The 16996-nt window shown below is 36.9% G+C and overlaps 1 protein-coding gene and 1 long non-coding RNA gene across 2 annotated transcripts; one reads left to right on the top strand and one right to left on the bottom strand.

The window, feature by feature from the left end:
* Positions 1–946: 946 nt before the first annotated feature.
* LOC108260310 (uncharacterized) lies at positions 947–4744 on the top strand. Its single transcript, XR_001811123.3, has 4 exons — positions 947–1309; positions 1431–3447; positions 3853–4119; positions 4243–4744. It is a non-coding gene; the product is annotated as an uncharacterized LOC108260310 (long non-coding RNA).
* A 10210-nt stretch (positions 4745–14954) lies between these two features.
* On the bottom strand, positions 14955–16766 carry btg4 (B-cell translocation gene 4). The gene is made up of 4 exons (XM_017459476.3): positions 16478–16766; positions 16253–16390; positions 15839–16070; positions 14955–15349 (listed from the first exon to the last, which is right to left on the bottom strand). Exons 1-4 carry the CDS (start codon positions 16648–16650, stop codon positions 15149–15151), a joined length of 744 nt encoding a protein of 247 aa, XP_017314965.1. The 5' UTR covers positions 16651–16766; the 3' UTR covers positions 14955–15148.
* Between the last annotated feature and the right edge of the window lie 230 nt (positions 16767–16996).

The following is a 16996-nucleotide window of genomic DNA, read 5'->3' as shown; positions in this document are numbered from 1 at the left end:
TCTGCAATCTGGAGTTCATAATCTAAAGCTTTTCCTTCCTGAGTTAGCCCAGTTCTAACTTTCTTTCCAGAGTTTCTGCAATTTCAGACCTTTCTGATCATTCCTGGTAATTTGCTCATCAAGACAGATCTGTTCCTCCCTATGATCTTTTAAATTCAGTTAGATTTTGTTCAATACAGATAATATTTTTAGAAACATCTGAAGGAATGATGCTTAATTTAAGAGCTGGGGGGGGGAGAAAAAAAAAACCCTGAAAATACTACAGTTCTTTTCTGCAACTCCTAGGAAACTAAGCACAAATGCATGAGCAGTTCTTCATGAACAATTATCTAACTTCTAAAAAATTACTCAGATGTGCTAGGTAATAACTCAGTAAGTATGTTAGTAGGAGTTCACTATTAAATAAGCAGTAATTACTGAGTTTTGTGTTTCTCCTGCAGAACTACTAGCTGCCTGTGGCTCTTTTATAATAACTACTGATTAAGGACTGATCACAACAGCATTAATTTCCAATAGTTAAACCATACCTTCCTCCTAGAGATCTACTATCTAATATACCTCAACCTATTCCAATACCTCAGTGTCTACATTATGTAAATGTCTGTATAATATATTATAGGTCTCCTCAGAGGAGCACAGGGTCAGAGTGATGTTTTCATTTCGTTGGTCAAGTTTTCAAAGAGTTGTAAATAATTTACTTTAAATAACAAAACTCATATCCATATAGCTTTGCCAAACTACTTCTTTTTTTTTTGATTGAAGACGTAAATACAACCTCTGCCTCAAACTTGTTAAGTATTAATTGATTCAGTAGAATGCAAAAACTCTCAGCAGTCATGGGCTCCTCTAAGCAGCTGACTGAGGATCTGAAAATGAAGCTGATTGATGCCTGGAAAGCTGACAAAAATATTTAAAAAGATATCAAACTGGGCTGACAATTTCCAAGAAATGCTAATGAAGAGGAACTGTGGGAATCAAGGCAAAATCTGGAAGACCAAGAACACTCTCAGATCAAATTGCCCATGTGCTGTGCAGAAAGATAAATCCTTTCTGCCATTCCATGTATCAGGCCACATCCCACTGTGAATAAATAGAAATGCTGCAAACCCCCCACTCCACATGCCTCTTGAAGCCTTACTCAAACACGCACACACTTATACACTTACACGCAGAGAAAAACAACTGGAAGATGAAATTGACTGTGCCTACTGGTGTATCCAATGCACCCACATACCTAGCTTGGTCCATCTTGAACACAATATTCTGCTGTACTCCTCTTGGAATCATCGCCATTGTGTTCTCCTGCCGAGTAAGTCAGATAACATCATTTCTTCACTATCAGTTTTATTTATCATTGCAAGTAAATAAGTATGAAGAAGGAAATAAACATGTTTTTGGGTTGTTGTTTTTTTTTTTAATTTTCATTATAGACTGACTCGGCTAATCTTATTGGTGATGCTGCGAGAGCTAATGCGCATTCCAGTTTGGCCAAGAAACTGAATATCGCCGCACTGGTCATCGGAATAATATTTTTCATCATTTCCATCATCATTACATCATTGTATCTACAGACCTAACGACACATTACAAGGCAGTGGATCCAAATCATACTCCCTATTATGGTTATATAAGTGTCATAGTAAATGTAAACACTCTCTGTAATTAACAAGGTGTTTGTTTGATTGTTTGTTTTATTCCATTTCATTCTTGATAAACAAACTTGTACTAAGTTAAATCGCATAATCATTTCATGACCAAAGAATCATTGTGGAAACTATGGAAAGTCTGTAGATTTACACTGTATTAACCACTGTTACTACATTGTTTTTGTTTTTTTTATATGAATATATTGTTATTCTTTTTTTTTATATGAATGCATCCTAATTTGTTATATAATGGATGCATTATATCCAAATAAAATCTGTTAGTCTTTACACTTCTTTTTGCTTCTTGCTTTTTTTCCCCCTCCATGGACTAAGGAAAAAATGTCTTAAATGGACCTTGTAGTCACTTTTATATTAGTAAAATAAAAAAAGAGACACAAAAGGCCTACTTGTTTATTCATTTTATGCATATAAGAGTCAAAACAAAACGAATAAAACCAGATCAGTCAAAATAAGCCAAATACATCAAAAGAACAGAAGTAAAACAAAACATTTGGGAGTTGAGTGTTTGTCTCTTACTCTATAAAACACTCTTGGAGTTTTCAGACTGTCTCAGCATTACTCTCTTTACATCTCACTTTAGCGCAGTGCAAAACTTTATCTTTTTTACACTACTCACACTGGGTTTTTTTTTTTACATACTTATATTGCATATTTTATTTTGTAAATTCTCTTCTTATTGCACTTACTTTATTCTATTTTCACCGTATTTGTTTTTCCTCCACTAGAACAAATGGTTGCGTGCTTGTAGGATGGAATTATCATTGTAAACAGCGGAGGCCACAGCAAGGTCAAATATTTTTGCTTTTCTTGAATAGCTTCCTTCCTGTTTCTCACACAGATATGTCACACATTAATGTTCTGGAACTCAAGGACCATTTTCTGGCTCGCAGTTGTGTGAAGAAGCTCTTTCAAAATACAGATGTTTACATATTAGACCACAAGACACTATTATAACTGAATGTACACAAACAAACCCGTTCAAAAGTCTACATATGCTTGATTCTTAATACTGTGTGTTGTTTCCTGGATGATCAACGACTGTTTTGATTTTTGTGATGTCTTGTGGTAGATTGTTCAAAAAACATTAATTAAGCACGAACATTTTCTGTTTCACAGGGCTATAAATATGAGGTAACACATAGGCCAAATTTCCTTAGTCATTCATAACCTTTTAAACATATTTGTTTCCAAAACTTCAAACACTGACAGAGTCGAAAAAGATGACACATTGTATCATAAATGCTTTTTAAGACATTAGTAGTGTGTTGTCTTAGTCAGTCTAATGATACCAAGTTAGACCAAACAAACACAATGACTACATTTACATGCACATCAAATTCCATTTAAGGTCTATATTCAGCATAGTTGGGTATAACGTGTTACAAAGTAACTGTATTCTGTATTCTAATGACTTTTTCTGATAACGCATAATGTATGGCATTACATTTTAAATAAAGTGATTTTTTCTTTAACCCAGGATAATTCTCCATTTGGAGAGGTTTGTCACTATGTAACTGAACGTCGGTAAAAGAAGTCCGCCTGTAATTTCATATCTTCAGTGAACGGAGGCGAGGCCAATCAGACGGGGTTTACAGGAAAATATGTGGAAACACTCCAATCGTGTCGTATTGGCTGACAGTCTCTCAAATCAGACAAACGTTAGCTCACACATTCAGTGTGAGGAAAAATGGATATAGGCTGATTTATTTATCTTTTTTAATCCAGTAAAGGGGTTGAAACTGAAACAGTTACATCCTCTGATGCTGAGCAGGAAAACAAGGTGTGTAAATGTCTATATGAGTTCCAGTTTACGTGAACATGATATGAGCAGAACAGAAGGAAAGATAATGTACTTTGCATGGCACTTAGCAGAAAAACCCATAGCTTAGTTATTGTTCCGCTTGGCTAACGGCACCAAACTAGCCTAATTAGAAAAGTTTTAAATTTTATCAGTCTGGTAGTCCTACAAACTGTAACCACACCGAGGCAAGTTTGATCATAAATCGAATTCTGATTTTCACTTTGTAGTGTATTTTTGTAAGTTTGATAGGTTTTGAAAGTAACTTGAAAGTAATTTGTAATAGTAATCAGTAATGTAATCAACTTGCAATTTGAAAGTAGTAGTTAGTAATCTGTAGTGGATTTTAGGCTGTATTATGAAATTGGATACTGTTTTGTCATCCAGCTGTTCCACCCCATCAGACCACATCCCACTGTGAATAATTCATAGTACTCCAAACACCCACACCACATTCCCAATAAAGCCTTACTCACACAGCCAGTGCACACACACAAACACACGCACGCAGATAAAAACGACTGCAAGATGGAAGGAAAAGCAACTGTGCCTACTGGTGTATCCAATGCACCCACATACCTGGCTTGGTCCATCTTTAACACAATATTCTGCTGTACTCCTCTTGGAATCATCGCCATTGTGTTCTCCTGCCGAGTAAGTCAGATAACATCATTTCTTCACTATCAGTTTTATTTATCATTGCAAGTAAATAAGTATGAAGAAGGAAATAAACATGTTTTTGGGTTGTTGCTTTTTTTTCTTTAATTTTCATTATAGACTGACACGGCTAATCTTATTGGTGATGCTGCGAGAGCTAATGCGCATTCCAGTTTGGCCAAGAAACTGAATATCGCCGCACTGGTCATCGGAATAATATTTTTAATCTTTTTCATCATCATTACATCATTGTATCTACAGACCTAACGACACATTACAAGGCAGTGGATCCAAATCATACTCCCCATTACGGTTATATAAGTGTCATAGTAAATGTAAACACTCTCTGTAATTAACAAGTTGTTTGTTTGATTGTTTGTTTTATTCCATTTCATTCTTGATAAACAAACTTGTACTAAGTTAAATCGCATAATCATTTCATGACCAAAGAATCATTGTGGAAACTATGGAAAGTCTGTAGATTTACACTGTATTAACCACTGTTACTACATTGTTATTTTTTTTATATGAAAATATTGTTATTCTTTTTTTTTTATATGAATGCATCCTAATTTGTTATATAATGGATGCATGATATCCAAATAAAATCTGTTAGTCTTTACACTTCTTTTTTCTTCTTGCTTTCAAAGACTGAAAATCTCGAATTATAGTTCTTTATTGGATATCTATAGAATTTCCAGAGGTAAGCACAGTGTTATTATATAACATCATCTATGTCACTACAGCCTATAACCTACAGTGCTGTGAAAAATTATTTGCCCCATACAGATTTCTTCTGTTTTTTTGTGTATATCTCATACAAAATAGTTTTAGATCTTCAAACGAAATACAACATAAAACAAAGGCAAGCTGAGTAAACACACAATACAGTTTTTATTTATTGAATTAGTTTTATTGAAACACCTAATCGCCCTCCTAAATTTAAAATCTGGTTGCACCTTTAGCAGCAATAACTGCAACCAAACGCCTCAGGTAACTGGAGATCAGACTTTTTACTTCTAGGACTAGGATTTATTCCTATGCTTTGGATCATCGTCTTGCTGCATAATCCAGTTGCATTTGAGTTTCAATTTACGGACTGAAGCCCGAACATTCTCCTTTACGATTTTCTGGTAGAGAACTGTATATAAACAATATGGCCAAAAGTTTGATCTGACCATCACATCCATATGTCTTTCTTCTCCAAACTGTTACCATAAAGTTGGAAGTGCACAATTGTATATAATGTCTTTTTATGCTGTAGCATTACAATTTCACTGGAACAAAGGAACCCAAACTTGTTCCAGCATGGAAAATACCATAGAAAAAGATATGGTTCACCAAGGCTGGAGTGAAACCACTCGAGTGTTCTATACAGAGCCTTGACCTCAACCCCAGTGAACATTTGGGATAAACTGAGATGCCCCAGGCCTCATCACACAACATCCATGCTTGACCTCACTAATGATCTTGTAGCTGAAGAAGAAACATTCCCCATAGCCACAGTCCAAAGTCTAGAGGAAAGGTTTCCTGGAAGAGTGAAAATTATTATAAACAGTAAAGGGGGACTAAATCTGGAATGGGACGTGCAGATGAACCAGTGGCACCTCACATAGCACACACTGGCATTTCTTAAAACCCCTTGGTTAAATTCATTAGATTTTAAATTTGTTAGGAATTTGAATGAATTTACTGAAGCTTCTACCTTATGATTTTCAAACATACAGTATGTAAATTATGTAAGGAAAATAATACCACTGGATGGTATGAGAGTTACTGTTAACAACCTGAAGTTGTTAAGAGTATTATTTTCCTATAGCAAGACATACAGATGGGTTTTATTCTCCTTATACCACAGCGATTTGTCCATTTTAACCAGTTAGATTCTTTTAACATTCGAACATCTGGGAAACAAGTTAGTTCCTGCTATCACTTGTGTTATAACAGCTATAAACCTGCCATTCCCTCAACAGGCTCTAATAAGACAACAACAAACAAAAAAACAGCTTTTTATCTATTTATTACTAGACTTAGATTATGTATTGTATGTATTGTAACAACAATGTATTAGAAGAAGCGCACTGATATGAACCTGTGATATAAACTGATTTTCTATTGTGATATAATGCCATTGTTGATTGACTCACCACAATGAGCTGTTTTGCAGATGTTGGAGCTTGATACTATAATGAACCGGCATAAAAATGAGTTGATATGAAGCGGATGAAATGGAACAAGTCATTCAGAGCAATAATCACCACCAGACCAGAGAGAAGCTCTTTGTCCTTCTTCCGGTAGTGAGTCACAACGGAATATAAATACTTAGGAAGCATTTCTTAATTTATAATAAGGAAATAATAAGGAAATGTATCTATTTTCCTGCTTCCTATGTGTACTGTAGAGCACTTTCCTGAACATTTCACATTTGTTTTTAATGAAGGACAGATTCATGTATGGTTGCCTTGTAATTCTATCCAAACATAAACAATGTCTGGAGAGTCATATGAACTTCACATGTGAATTTTCATCATATTTCACATGTGATTTTTAGGCATGATTTATTTACACTTGATTTTACCCGTCATATATTTAAAAACCTATGCATGTGATTTTTACCATTTTTGTTCAAAGTGCATGCCACTTTCTCATTCCTATATGAAGTACAATTAACTTAATGTTCTATATTCAAAAACAAACAAACAAAAACTAACTAACGTTACGTAATTGTCCTTACTGAAATTCTGGAAATTCTGTTTAATGGGAAAATACGGACATTTAAAGGTTCTGGAAAATGTTCCCTATGACTCTTGGCTTTGTTCTGTATACAAGTCTCCCCCTTTGTGTATTGTTCCCTCTGAAAAAAGGGAGGATAGGCACTGCAACTGGTTTCGGTGATGGAATTTCTGCTCAGAAGCTCCTCCCAGATTTGGCAGGTCAGTTGAAGTAAATTTTCTTTTTGCTGTTCAGAGGAGGGGGGGAAAAAATCTGTTGACTTGTTATAAGGACATCCAGATGGAGCCTGTTACAAACAGAAAGGATGATAAAAAAAAAAAAGCACCAGTGTTTATATAAAGAATTCTGAGTACTCGTCTGTGATTTCTGTGAACTACAATGAAGCACGATTCCCAAGCAGCCCTAAGCAACACTTACGGGCCACCCATGTTCACCCAGACAGCCAATCAGAAGCTTTGTTTTTAAGATACTTCATGTCTTCTTGATTGAGAGAAGAAATGCAGATGTCTGTGAAGCATGAAAGCACATAGTTTGTTTTACCCTTTACTTGGGTGCAAGCTCATTTTTATTTTACACTTCTTGTTATTTTCAAAATCCATGACACAGAGAAATGTTCATAATTGTTTAGGTTCAGAAATCAGTATGTGAAATCTAATACGTTGTTATGCTGCATTGCACACTCTTGCTTCATTAAGGGAAATAAAAGGTATATAAATCTCCTTCTCCTAATAATGTTTCCCATGCGTTGCCTTTATAGTGGCCTCCAAACACCTCCTCTCAGTTTGAATATTTCGCTCGTTGTACCCCACCCACATTTCCTGTTCTAACTTCCCACTTTCTTGGCATCCCTTTGCACATTGTTCCTGTAATCTGATATAACCATGTTCAAAACAGGCTTGGAGTCTGCAAGGACCATAACATCACTTTTCTTTTCTTTTCTTTTCTTTTTTTCTTTTTAAAATATGTATACGCAGATTTTGCCTCATCTGTTTTGTTGTATGATGCTCCCTCAATTTTTTCCTATATTTATAATATAAAGGTAGATTTCAAATTTTTGCTATTCAAAATACATGGGCGAATACAAACGTTTGCACTCTGTAACATGTAATTGTGCAGTATCTTTCTAGATGCCATCAGTGCATTTGCAGTACTGAAAGGACTCTGTTTAAAGACGTTGTTTTCCAACAGTACATCTTTGTTAGTGACAGAACTTGGCATCAACACACCAGCACACCCAGATCACATCTGTTCCATCTAACCCAAAAGATGGCCTCTCATGCATTGTAATAGGCAGTAGATTTACATGTTTATAAAGGTTCACATTCAATATGTTAAATAACCACAAATACAATGCCTAGCATAAATATCCACCACCCTTGACCATTCCACATTTTGTAGTGTTACAATTGGGAACTGAAATGGGATTACACAAAAGAGCATGTCATTTTGATGCAGGGGGGAAAAAATCTATATAAACTGCAAGACTTTTTACCAATTTAAACATTGTGACTAAAGTTGTGACTACATATGTTTTCACCCCTGTTTCTGTGAAAGCCTGCTGCGACCATGCACCATAAGCCGTTGACTAAAGCCCATCTGCGTTTAATCAACGTGTAGCCTGATTGCAATATAAATACATCCGTTCCTGGAACAACCCCAGGGACAGATGCATATATATTAAGACCTGATTACACTTTGATAAAATGCATGGTAAATGGAGGTTGTTAGAAAACACATCTAAACATCATGAAGAACCAAGAAGCTTTCAAAACAAGCCTGGAACAAAGCTCTGAAAAAGAAATCAAGAAAACAGAGGAAAAAAAAAAAACAAGTATCCAAAACTTAACACCACTGAACACCATTCAATCCCTTATTAAAATATTGGACAGACTATGGCACAACCACGACCCAGAAACACAACTAAGAGGCGAAGGATAACTCTAAAGATGGTAGAAGCTATTTACAAGACTGTCATAACCCAGATTCTCCACAAACCTGGACTTTTTTAAGTGGAGTGGCAAGAAGAAAGCTATTATTGAGTAGGGAAAAAGTCACTTAACAAATGCATGGGGGAAAAAGTTCTTCGGCTGGTCTTCGGCTTTGGTGTAAACTTATCACTGCTTATCATACTATGAATACCATGCATTTGTTGTCAGTACAATGTTTTCGATGGTTCCTCAGTAGTGCAATTTTCAACTTGCACCACAACCATCATTATGGAAATGTACAGTATCTCACAAAAGTGAGTACACCCCTTACATTTTTGTAAATATTTGATTAAATCTTTTCATGTGAGCACACCGAAGAAATGACACTTTGCTACAATGTAAAGTTGTGAGTGTACAGCTTGTGTAATGTTAACATGTACTGTGACATCCTGAAGGAGAGCATGATCAGTATGCAGTATTCCAGCATGATGACCACGAACACAGCTCCAAGACATTTGGACATTTTCACTTAGGGGTGTACTCACTTTTGTTGTCAGTGGTTTAGATATTAATGGCTGTGTGTTGAGTTATTTTGAGGGTACAGCAAATTTACACTGTTAAACAAGCTGTACACTCACTACATTACATTGTAGTAAAGTGTCATTTCTTCAGTGTTGTCACATGAAAAGCTATAATCAAATATTTACAAAAATGTGAGGGGTGTACTCACTTTTGTGAGATACTGTATGTATCTTCTAACTCTCTGTTTTGGTTTAGATCTACCAGAGTTCCTGCTTGCACTCTGATCCAATTGTACACCCTTATAGACCACTCTAGCATAAGAGCACATATCTTAATCTGTTTATTTTCTTTCTGTCCCCTCTGACTTGCACTTCACAAAAACAGTTTAAGGCCAAGTCTCGCCCTGGTTCAGTTGACAATCTCACATGGATACTGCAGGCTTACTGTACTGTATATGGCTGTGGTATTCAGAAAGACTGTGCTGATGTGTTCAAACTGCTCCTTTCAACACACTTAGCTCACTTAGTACCCCAGAACAGAATGGGTTTCCTCTTTGAGTCGGATTCCCGTTGAGGCCTCAGGGAGTTTTATCTTGCCACTGTCCAGAGACTTGTTCATTAGAGATCTAAATCTACAGCCGGATTTCTGTAAAGCTGTTTTGTACCAATATATATTTTACACATTTCAGCTGACTGGAAGCCTGTTAAACTTGTTAAGGCTATAAACCTTTTATAAAAACCTGAACACTGAATACTGAATGTGTATCAATTCAGACAGGATGAACGTGGTACTCATATTTTGATTACACTTAAGTGCAACAGCTTCCCAGAAAGCACCCACATTAAGTGCAATAATTTCGCATAATTGAGAGTCATGATACACCAAAGCAAGGTACACAATATGTGTTTACAATTTTGGTGTCTCGTGCCTACAGTGTAATAATTCGTTGCCCCAATGTGAATGGAGTACTCAGCAGAGCTGCAGTATGTAAATGCCACTGAATTTTTTTAAAAAAAAGCTCTTTCAGTTGAAGAATTTAAAGAATATATACATACACATAGCCTTTGGTACTGTATTCACTAACACATATAAAGAAATCCACACATTAAAGTACATAAATAAAGTTATGTGTATTAAAATGGAATGACACAAGAAAAAAAAAAGTATTGAAGACGCTAACTGAAATGTATTTAATACTTAGTGGAGAAGCCTTTGTTTGTATGAAGAAATTATTTAATTAACTAGGGCTATGTTCCTCTTCAGAAGCTCCTTTGCCAGTGCATAGGAGGTGAATAAACTGTCGCAGGTCATGGTGTTCCCCTGGAGCCCATCCATCATGTCCAGAATGACCCGTCTTCCTTGGTTCAACTCCCCAGGATATCCAGGAGACTTCCCATGTAGATTTGCATCTTCTATGCATAGGATGTTGTGACGTCACAGGTGACCCAAAACCTTATGCCATACTTGGCAGGCTTGCTGGGCATGTACTGGCGAAATCCACACCGGCCTCTGAAAGGGACGAATTGCCCATCCACAGAGACATCCTGGCCTGGGTTGAATAGGAGAGGAAGGAAATCCATCCACTTCCCCCAGATAGTCTGAAATGTGGCCAGCTTGTTGTGCGTGTGACGTGCAGGTCGTGTCAGCCTGTCATCAACCCTCAGGGTGGAGCTTAGGAGCTTGAATTGGTGCAAAATTATTAGCTAAATGGAGTCAATCAACATGTAAATAAAGTGTCACAAGGTCTCAATATAATTAAACTTGTTCCTGGAAGGCTTCTCATGGCAACTGCTTGCACCTGAACTAATATTAGGGGATTAACACTAACATAAATCAAAATACTTTTTGTTTTTTTTGCTTTTGTTTTTTTGTTGTTGTTTTTTAGGTGGAGGTGAGGGGGGCCATAGGGGATTTGGGAATACATAATAAATGTAATGTCATTCATTTGTAATCTATAATTATGCAAAACTAGATTTTGTCCCTCACAAAATCTATTTAGTGTAGATTAAGGACACATAATCTAAATATTGTAATAATTAAACCTAGAACACCTAATAGTAATAGTTGCCTTGTATTAGTTTTCTGGAAACTTTGTGTACTACCTTTAATTTTTACTACATCCTCTATTATTACTGAAGTACACTGTGGTTACTTCCTGGATTCTCCTTCACATGTCCATCCATCTTCTATACCGCTAATCCTTTTCAGGGTCACAGGGAACCTGGAGCCTATCCCAGGGAGCTTCGGGCACAAGGCAGAGTACACTCTGGACAGGGTGCCAATACATTGTATTCATACACTACGGACACGCCAATCAGCCTACCATGCATGTCTTTGGACCAGGGGAGGAACTGGAGTACCCAGAGGAAACCCCCACAGCACGGGGAAAACATGCAAACTCCGCAAACACAGGGCCACTGCGGGAATCGAACCCGCAGGTGAATGTGCCAACCAATGAGCCACCGTGTGCCTGCCTTCACACGCAATATTTTAATATAACATTTAATTTAACATTTAACTCACCCAAAGCATATTTTCTTTTCTTTACTAGACCTAATTCGCATTCTTTTCTAACACTATGGAAAGCAAACTGTCAGAAAGGTACACCCAATTACACCTTTACAAATCATACAACAAATATTTAGATTGCAAGGATGTGCTGCAGTGCCTAAAGAATAAAATCACATCCTTGACATATTTTTACCTAAAAGAAACGAACAATATTAGCATAGCTGAGTCATAGAAGAGTGGGGTAATAAAGCAAAAATCTAAATCAACGCTACCAGCTTGAGCTGAACAAACATGTTTTAAGCCAGATAATTATACCATCAGTTATCTTCAGTTCAGTCTCTTACCACTATAAGAGTGGTAACATTGTGGTGGTAAAGCTCTTACCACAACACTGCACTGGTGAGTCATCACATGCTATGGAATTTTTCATGACCTTTAGTAGGGGTGCAGCTTTTGGAAATGTGTTTCACTATGAGGCTCAAAATCAGACAAAGCCGCAGTGTGATTTTACATAAAGCAGATTTTTCAAAATGGTTTCTCTGCATGTCTGACAAAGTCTTGATATGGGCTTCTTAGAGGCCTGAGGTTATTCATTTAAAGAATTATATACTCCTGGCCTAAAAAAAAAAAAAATAAATGGTCCAAGCCCAAAATAGCAAAATATTCAGATTTTAATAGTCTTCACAACAAATTATTGTTCAGAAAATGAGCAAGAATTAAACAAACGCACTCTTGAGACCTCCTATTCCACCTAGAAAACCTAAAAACAGGGACATGACCTTATATTGTCTTCTTGTAAGCAAAGGTAAAAGTGTTTCATGTAAAAAATAAATAAATAAATAAATAAACTACAAGATTAAAATTAAGTACAAATAAGATCAAATAAAAAAAGAAAACAATATGCTGTCTGCAAGTTTACATATAATGCTTAAACATATAACGAAATCAAAGGAAAAAGCTATCCCGTACTGTGTTACTAAGTTATTTATTTGTTTAATTCTTGCTAATTTCCTGACCAATGATTTGTTAAAGCCATTAAAAGCTTTTGCCATTTTGGGATTGTCCCATATTTTTTTGCTCAGGAGCAGTGGTGTGTAGTAACGCACTACATTTACTTCGTTATATTTGCTTGTGTAACTTTTTGAAAGAAATGACTGGTTTAACTGGCTGTACTTATACTCAAGGCCCTGCCCCTTTTGTCCTAAAATGTATATGTGTCCCTCTGATCATAGTAAAATAATGTTATGATCATATTAATAATTATAATAAATAATATGTTTCTACCATTGCCATTAACGATAACAAATAAAAAATAAAATATTAAAGATGTCCAAAGGTGCATGATAATGAGATATTTTGGCAGAAACATTAGGTGGAGGTGGAGCGGTGGGTGAAACTTCCTTTACATTTCTACACAGCAGTCTCTTAGTCTCAGCAGTCTTCGAAGCCGCAGGCAATATGGAAATTTTTTTTTTTTTTAAATTAAATGTAATGCCCTTTTTGATCCCTCTGCCCCCACCCCAGCAGAGATCTGTGCACACCACTGCTTACTACACACACTTTTCTGTTCCATAGTCTGTTACATTGTTCTCGGTTGTCTCGTTTAAATGCAAATACTGACGTGTTTTTGTGAACATGTGAAGACTGTCAACTGTTTTTTTTTTGTTTTGTTTGTTTTTTTTTGGGGGGGGGGGGGTGAGATTTTCTGTTGAGAATGACAGGTGTGCTATTGTAATTATATAAAGAGTGGGAGATGTTGCAACATCCTGCACCCAACGTTTATCTTATAAACAAAACAGACTTTCAAGGTGAGTCATGACTTACAGTTTGGCATGTAGCCTGAAATTCCAGTTTTCCCCCCTTCATTTTAATCAGTGCCAAAGTAACTAGTAGCCTGCTGCTTCAGTAGTCTTCTCATTGGATGCTTTACTCTTGAAGTAGAGACAAAAACAATTACTCAAGTAAAAATATAGTTTTACTTATACTTGAATAAAAGTTTCTGATTGCTCTACCCACCTCTGTGTAGGAGTATAGCTTGTCCTTTTTTGTTAGCTGGAATGTTCATGCTAACGAGGTTTGGTTCTCCACCCTCAGTTGAGCATACTTTTACGTTTTAATTTATTCATGTGATTCATTTACCTTTTCTCTTCTCTCCTCCCTTCCCCAAATATTTCATTGAGGAGAAGAAAAAAATAAAAGTACCAAACCCCCCAGCTCATCATGGCTACTCAATAACTGGCACTGGTTAAATAACCATTATAAAACCCAAGAACAGGCACAAAAATTTAAGTGGGAAGTGTCTGTAATGCCAAAGTATACAATAAAAGGATGCCATTTATAAAAAATGAAAAATAAAATAAAAAAAAAAACAAATAAAAAATTAATCTAAGTTAGGAGCATATAAAATACTTGTCTTTGCATTAGAGTACCAGCAACTATAATATATCTACCGTTCGCATGAGTGATAATGGTGGACAAAAACCTAACCTTTTGTCAATTAAAATAGCGACCTCTCCTACTTTCAAATTAAAGTTCGAGTGGAAGACTGTTCAAATATGTAAAAACCTTAGAGCTCTTGACAGGATTACCTCTGACATTCCAACAAATAAATCTTAAAGGCATGCCTGTCCCAGCCAGAGTGGGACCCCCCCACACAAAGTCTCCATTTTAAAAAAAAAAAAAAAAAAAAAAAAAAAAAAAAAAAACCCACCCCCAACCCTTTAAAATGAAAGCTATGGGAACAGTCAAACCAAAAGTACTTAAAAGAGAGCTTGCACAGATGTTCAGAAAGCTACTCTGATCTACAACAGTGGCTTATTTAAAATCCAGGACAGTATGGATAAAGCCACCTTGGTCTTATGGGTACAAAAATAAATAAATAAAAACAAATTCTTCAGCCTTAAATGAGCAAGCAGTCTCCAACAGTTAAGTCTAGCCGTCACAGCCATAAAAGTACATTAACAAGCTTCAGGTCACAAATTTAGTGAGCAGCTTTCTACACCCAGGCAAGTGAGATCATAAAGACATCAAGCACCACACATAAGGAAAACATTTTACTTCAGTACTGAACTTGAAGACTGTAGATGTAGACCATGCTGCCATCTAGTGCAAGCTAGGCTACACTTAGTGAAACAGAGCCAGAATTAAAACCAGACTTTATTTTCTCCAGTTAGCACACAACATAATTTATTAAAACAATTTAAAACATGCCATTAATGGCAATTAGTATTACATAATCATAAATAATTACTTTGAAGTATTAAACATTTAAATCAGCCATCAAGGCTGCACACCAACTTTAACAGCACCAGAACTGCACAAATTGCCAACTCTTATGAGCGGCTCTTGCTAACCCAATGGTATTTGTCCACCCGTGGACCAGAGAAGGCATAAGATGGTCTGTAGTTTTTGAAGCCATTATGTGGAGGGTATTGACCACTTGAATGCTGCTGGTAACCTTCACCAGCATAGGGTTTCCTTTTGGGATAAGGAGCCCAGTTCTGCATGGATGGAGCAGGGCCAAATTCACTGAACTGCAAGAATAAGGTGATAAAGTATGTACATTATTGACAACCAAAAGATGAGTTCAAGACCAAGTATTTGGCCTGTTACTTTGTTACAGACCCAATGGCCACTGCAGGAGTGTTTATTCTTATTCACAGTATGGCTGCAGGCTTTCATTGCAGCCAAATTTGAAGCACACTTGACAGTTGATTGGATACCAAGATGAACCCATTTTACTTGTTTCATCAGGTTTGTGGGAATGAAAACCTGCAGCCACACTGTCCCGTTGTGGATAAGACTGATGATCCCTGGACCAATGAATATTAATCTTGAGCCACAGTTTTCCCCCCAACCCTGGTCCTGGAAAACTGTCCTGTACATTTTAGTGAGCAACACACCGGATTCAATTAGCCAGCTAAAATCAACACCCATTCAACTCGTGTTGAAGCACAAAACTTAACTGAACAAGACAAGTGTTTCTCCATGACCAAGGTTGGGAACCTGTCTTATGACAATACCTGATAAACACTGTTGGGATTGGACACCGTGGGGATACACTTCGGCTCTGGAGCAGACAGTGTGCTACTGCTGCTCATGCTGCTATTAGCACCTTCTTCATCTGAAGAGGTTCCTGAGTAGTAGTCTGAGGAAGCACGCTCCACAGCATTGTTAATCCTGCGCGAGAACTCACCATCTCCCTTTCGCCCCTCCAACAGGGTCACACAAAATGGTGTGGTTTTCTCACCATACCTGCAAGAGTTACAACTGCCAATTTAATTTATTCAGCCTTACCAATGTAAACAAATGCATGTATTTTTCCTGCAATAAGTGACAAGATCTTTCACAAAATTAATCAGTTAGAAGCCATATTGTAGGATATGGTACCATTTCATTGCATGTAAAAGCAAGGCTACCAAGTTATTAAAGTTTACCGGCATGACACTTCTCCAGGGTCTACCCAAATGGTGATCTCTTTAGGCAGACCCAGGTCCTCATAATCAACACCACTCTGTTTGCAAGCACTGTCAATTATAGGGTCCCTCAACTGGGCCTTGTTCATCCTCAGACACCTGAAAAACAAAACCTCAATCAATAAATACAGTTTGTCAGTGTTTCCACCCCCTCCCTTTTAATACTTCTATACCACTGCACCTCACCGGAAGGCCTGTCCTTTGCATGGCTTCTCTGGATACCAGTGGCTTTTGTAGGTCTCAAAAAGGACCGAAGTAAAAGCCACCGCAAACCTCTCCCGGTGAACGCGCTCCAGCTTGCCGTGTTTCTTTGCCAGTCTTGCTACAAAGAAAACTGTAGCAGCAATCTCTTCCTTCATTTTCTCAAGACACAAGACTCTTTTGCTTAAAAAAAAAAAATAATTAAAAGTGTTCTAAAAACCAAGCCTACGTCAAAGACGCACCTAAACTGCTGCTAAAAAGGACAACCGGCAAGCACTCACTGAGAATCTAAATCACAGCAAGATGTGCGTGAATTGATGCGTTTTAAAGGTCACATTAATGACCAATTAGATGTCTCAACAGGTGTTTCATATTGGGAAACAGCTTCCGCTTGACTGCACGTGTTTTTGCTGATGTTGACCACTAGATGGTATTACAGTTTTCCCAGAGCTTGTGCAATATAGTATCAGGAACACTAAATTGAACATGAATAACAATCACTAC

This window comes from Ictalurus punctatus, chromosome 28 (assembly GCF_001660625.3).
Source record: "Ictalurus punctatus breed USDA103 chromosome 28, Coco_2.0, whole genome shotgun sequence".
NCBI classification, from domain to species: domain Eukaryota; kingdom Metazoa; phylum Chordata; class Actinopteri; order Siluriformes; family Ictaluridae; genus Ictalurus; species Ictalurus punctatus.
This window is presented reverse-complemented; position numbering and strand designations above follow the sequence as displayed.